Below are 6,000 nucleotides of genomic sequence, written 5' to 3'. Positions count from 1 at the left end.
TTAAAATTTTGTTAGAAGATGTAATGTGGTTTAGAAGCCCACGGTTATCAATCTTTTAAGTGGATCACCCTCGAACAATCACTACTTTTCCTCCGTCTCCGTCTCCGTCTCAGTGAAATACCAAAGGTGGAAAACCTCTTGTAAATACTTGAATAATTTATAATTGAGCTCTCAACAAATGCTCTCAATTAAGTAAAAGAAGGCTTAGAGATTGCTCAAAATATTTTTAGAAACGTTAGTTTCCAATCCTCCTGATTCTCCTTTCATAAGACATTTTCGAACTTCTTTACCATTATTGTTCGACATGCAGTACTCAAATAAATTTTTTCATTAGCCGACTAGATTCCATCAACAAATCTAACTGTTGTTGCTGTATCAATGGCTTCTCCAGTGTTGGCTCCTTGATCCGTGCTAACTGCAAGTGTACAATCATCATCAAGTAGTAAAATTATCGTCCTCAGGGACTGTGGAGTTGAGTACCAGTTTACAAGCAATGGAACGTAATCTAGATTAATCGAAATTGGAAGAATTGTCGTGAAAGAAAATGCACTAAAAAATGGAATTAAAAGACATGGAGAAAACTAGTTCTATGAGACAACTCTAAAACTTCGATTTCACCATGATGATTATTGACAATGTAATTGTGGTCTATCCTAAGGTACCCAATGCTCCCTTTTGAAAATACACCGGTGTATCTATTATAATGCAACTCCTACTTTCATGGTAGTCAAACTATGATAGACCTTTTATGCTTGGTGATATCCAATGGTACTCTCAAGAAAGTTTGAATTATTTTGTGAACAACTCCTAAGTTTAGTTTTATAGGTCCGAGATTGGAGTTCGTATTTCGATTCTTCCTCCTCACCCTAAGATCTATGCTGATGTCTCTTAAGACATATTAACATGTCATGTATACTAACAACTAAATTAAGGATAAAAAAATCATGCGACAAAAGAGATGAATAACAAATTGTAATTATCAATTTAACATTGGATTACTCCCTAATCTTAGAATTAAGAAGACTGCTTCATCACGATGAAGAAACAAGCCAAAGACATTCTAAAAAACATTCTACAACTCGAAAGAATGAGGGGTGCAAGAACTCAATTTGTAAATGTCGATGACGCTTTGGTATGATCTCCACGTGCTCTTTGATGGCTGAAATCTATGGTTCCTTGGATCTCTTCGAAGACGGCTCTCTTTTGTTGTCATGATAACCCACGATGTCTTGAACCAGCGCCCCTTAATTGCTTTTATCGACTCTAAAAATTACCAAAACATAACAAAATTTTCTTGTTTTTCCACAAGGCACTGCCAACCAACCCTAGTTCGTCACGAGACTCACGACCATGGTGGGTGATTGTGTAACTACTACAAGTGCACGATTGTCATCAAATAATAAAAATATCATCCATTAGGATCGTTTTGTTGAGTACCTATTTACTTGCAAAGTAGGCTATCTAGACGAACTTGAACAAAGTGCTATGGAAAAGAACTAAGAGTGCTCGAATGAAAACATGAGAAAACCAATTCTAAAGACAATTCTAGGACTTCGTTTTCACCATAATAACCATTGATGGATTAATTATGATTTCCTCTCTTTTATCTCAATGTTAGATAATACTTGAAGGAGTCTATCCTAAGGTGATTGATGTGGCTATGGGAAAGGGAAAAGAAATAAAACACTTACGTATCTATCCTAAAGCAACTCCTACATTAAATTAGGACAACCCCTTTACGCTCTATGACATACCATGCAAGCCTCGAGAGTTTGAACTACTTTCATAGTGGAACTCTCAAGTTAGTTTTATAGGTTGGCGATTAGAGATCACTGTTAGGTTCATCCCATATTCTCTATGAATCCAACATATATTTATATGCTTTGATTATAAGCTAGGATTCACCCCTTGGTCTATCCGGGAGAGGTTAATAACCTATTTTAAATCCTGAAACATAGATGAATAGTTGAAATACACAATAACTAATCTAGAATGGCACATATCATGGATAAGAAAGGAAATAATGCATTAAAATTGTCAAACAATCATTAGATTACTCTCTAATCCTAGAATTAGGGAGACTACTCAATCACGATGGAAATACAATCTAAAACCATTGAGGTAATTGTTCTACAACCCAATAAGAAGATAAAGTGTAGAAAGAACTCAGTTTATAGATGATGTTAATGTCTCTAGAAGCTCTCCATGCGTTCCTTGTCGAGCAAAATCTCAAGACTCATAGAAAATGACTCTCTTTTAGGGTTTATATCACAAATAGTTGATGTCCCTTAGCCAGTGCCCCCTTTGTCCCTTTATAGCTTTCAAAAATTACCAAGTCTTCAACGGATTCTCTAAAAATTAAGGTTTGCCACATGCGCCATGGTCATGTCAGGAAATATAGCTAGGTCGTTTAGCACACTAGAGTCTTCTTGTCAATTCTATAGCACCAAACACGACTATGTGAGTAACACAACTGGGTCGTGTTGCATGTTGGAACTTCCTCATTGAATCCATATCACGGGACATGGCCGTGTTAGGTGACACAATCAACCTGTGTTCCATGTTGGGCATCCAGTGTGCTACTCTGATACTTGTTTCGCCTCCAAGGATGTTACATGGCCATGACAAGGGCCACGGGCAAATCATGTACCATGCTGGAATGTATACTTTTTGTTGGTTCAATCGACCTCCGAAATTTTGAAATTTATTGACAATATATTTAATAGAGTCTGGTCAAGATTGACCTAGTTAAGTGAGAAATATAATCAGGTCAAAATTGACCGAATGACTAGAGCAAGAAAAGCCTAGTCAGGTCAAGATTAATATTAAATCATTCACAATGTTTGCTATGAGATATTTTGATAAACTATAGGTATCTTGATAGTACCTATTGACCAACTATGGGAAAGACTAATATAGTTGGTGATAAACTATTGACCAACTATACCCACTCACGCTTCTCAAATTTACTTGGTGATTAGTTTGTAGGGTGAGATTGCCCACATTTAGGATTAGTCGGGTCAAAAGTTTCGATACCTAGATTAACAAAAAAAGATGGTGTAAATGCACATTTAGCTTAAAGCTCATAATTAAAAATTTAATTTAAAAATACAATTTCATGTGGAGTTGCAAATAAATCTATCAAGTGAGTTGAGACACTTGAACATTAAAAAAAAGTTCTTCAACTTAGGTGAAGACTCAACTATTAGAATGGTTGCAGTAATGATTCAATTGACTGAAGGTTGTCTTCCATCGACTAGCGGCTGATTTAATAAGTAGTTAACTTATGAATGATCATTCAATGAATATAATATTTTTATTCATGATTAAGTCAACTAAACAGTCGGTTGATGGTGATTGAGTTGACCAAGTAATCGACTCAAAAAAATAACGAACAAAAAATGAGTGCTTTTACTCGTGGCTGAGTCAACAAGAGAATTAACTTATTTGATATGATCTAACATCAGCGGACTGATGACAAATTTAAGCTAACTGATGACATAATAAAAAAAAGTTACAGATAATCATTAATGACAAATTGAATGGCAAGGGTCAAAAGACCTAAGGGCTACAAAAGAACAATTAATTGAGATAGGCATTAGTAGATTAGGATCTATTGCATTCAAAAAGACAATCGATTAATGATAGATCCAATCAATTGATTAACGACAACAATAGACTTGGAACTAAAGCTGAAAACATTGGAAAGCTATAAGAAAGACTAAGGGGAGCATTTAAAAGTAAGCATGCAAGCTTTATGTACTTTCATATTCTGAGTTCTTTTGTGTAACCTTAAGCCTTAATCTTCTGAACATCATTATTCATCTTATAAAGAATATTTTATAAGGTTTCTACATATCAAAAAAAAAAAAAAAAGGATAAACTAGTGTATTAAAAGGAATTACATTGTGTGCTAGCATTGATATATTTTAATTTATTTTATTTTCACTACACTAATTAATTGTAATTGACTTGGCTAAACTATTAGAGCATACATCAGAATCCTCATCTCAAATTTAAAATTTAAGATAAAAAATTACTTTATTAAATTTAGATATCCATTTTTCACTACATAATATATTAATTTCTCTATAATTTATCATATATTTATTTTTTTATTAATTTTTATCGTTCCTCCGTATTTTTTTACTACTACATGTAGGAGAGAATTTTTTTTATTATTAGAGGGATGAGAGAGAAATATTATTTTAATATTTAAGGAATGAAATCTATTTTCTAAATTTAAAGAATTACTATTCACAAAATGTATATTTAGAAAATGAGTAGAGTAGCTATGCAGATGCTTTTTTATATGCAAAATGTAAAATTTAAGGTAAAAATTTAATTTAGAATAATTAATGTAGATGCTCTTAGCATATAAGCAATCCAACCATCTAACTAAATTGATCCCAAAAAATAATTATGTGTGAAAAGGAATCAAATCTGAAGAAATCCTTGGATGCATGGAGTTCACTATTATATGCTCGGGCTCGCCTTTCAACTTGGTGTTAAAGAAGGCCTAATAATGACTACAGGATTTTATTCTTAACAAATTTAATAGCAACTTATTTCCTTGGAATCCTTTGCAACTTCCTATGGAGGGTGACCATCATACCAGTCGTTATTCCAAAGACTAATAGTCACCCGTGATTTACCTCCTCCGTGTTGACCCTGAGATGGGTTGGCGGAGATGCTGGGAGCGAGCGTAATCGCCTTTACCACCATGCTTACTCATATGATATATTTTAAAGCAAGCAAATATAATAATCCCAGCTTGACTAATCAAGCAAGTTTGTATACATTTCTTATGGATATCTAGTTGAAAATTTGTAGCAAGAAACATAACTATCAGGGAAATTTCTTAGGAGTAAGCTTGACCGATTTAAAAATTCATAATCAGTGTGTAATGTCTATTGTATGCAGTGGATGATTAACCTTCATGTTCAGAAAGTCATTGTTAAATTGCACTGCTTTAGCGCCACTCCAAACTCAAGTAATCTGTGTGGTGTGCTTTAATTTTGGTAAGAGATTTGTTTCACCTGGAGCACAGTATATTCTATTCCTGGAAGTGGCTGAGGAATGCGGCCATGGTTTGCTAGATGGCTCAGTTATGGCACTGGATTATAATTCCTTGCCCCAGTTAAAATATCTCAATTGCAGATCTTAATCACGGCGAAAAGTATTAAAAGGCGTTCTGATTCATCCAAAATATTCCACATTCCAATGACATTGGATTCGGGTATTCCACAGAGGATGTCTAGCTTACCGATGCAAATTTGCAGGCCAAGGGTTTCTCAGAGTTTCTAATCAACATCACTGAAAGTGCTACATTGGCTACGCAACTCACTAATCAAAGAAAACGAAACAGCTAAAGAATTAGTTAGATGAGCTCGATTGGCATGGGACATCCTCGCCAAAATTTTGAACAAGACGAGAAAGGAACAAAAGAGCCTTGCATGGTAATTTGAGGCGCATGTCTTTGGTGTTGCATTGCCAGGTGACAGCATTGGTTTTTTGGAAAATGAGGGCCAACGGTGAACACTAACGCACAACTGCAGATAGACTTCAGACACTCAGATTGGGAAATGTAATTTGAGGTTTAGCTGGAAAGGTTCGCCAGCTTAACTAAAATGTAATTGTAATTGTAATTGCTGTAGATAATAAATAAAACCTGGCAGGCTTTGCTCGTCACTTTTAGCAGAACTTTCAAGTATCGCTTCCAGCAAGAGAGATTGGAGTGCAATGGAGTATCTGGCCCTTCTTGTTTCCAGGGCGTTGCTTGAAACGTTGCTATTCTTCAAAATGAAGAAACCATTGACATCACCTGTTTAAAAGACGAAAATAATTGCTTTATGAGATAAAAGTCTCCGTCAACACGTTTTCAACAAAATTGAAGTTTCTTTGAATAAAAACACACCAGAACAAAAGTGAAAAATCTAGTAGGATGGCATCAAATATTGATTAACCTAGAAAACTTTTATGATACAGGCCGGAGTAAAA

General features: G+C 34.7%; 1 protein-coding gene across 2 annotated transcripts in view; it reads right to left on the bottom strand.

Annotated features, from left to right (window-relative positions):
• Window positions 1–211: 211 nt before the first annotated feature.
• Window positions 212–6,000, bottom strand: part of LOC121981440 — a 29,621-nt gene continuing 23,832 nt past the window's right edge. Inside the window, exons 7-8 of one of the 2 annotated variants that reach the window (XM_042533958.1) lie at window positions 5,672–5,824; window positions 212–415 (exon numbers count right to left, since the gene is read on the bottom strand). In XM_042533958.1, the coding sequence (XP_042389892.1) occupies window positions 339–415; window positions 5,672–5,824 (230 nt within the window). In that variant the 3' untranslated portion in view covers window positions 212–338. Of the gene's footprint in view, window positions 416–5,163; window positions 5,553–5,671; window positions 5,825–6,000 lie in introns of those variants that run through there. The other variant, XM_042533960.1, reaches the window with a different exon arrangement.

Source organism: Zingiber officinale, chromosome 5A (assembly GCF_018446385.1).
Source record: "Zingiber officinale cultivar Zhangliang chromosome 5A, Zo_v1.1, whole genome shotgun sequence".
Lineage (NCBI taxonomy): Eukaryota > Viridiplantae > Streptophyta > Magnoliopsida > Zingiberales > Zingiberaceae > Zingiber > Zingiber officinale.
This window is presented reverse-complemented; position numbering and strand designations above follow the sequence as displayed.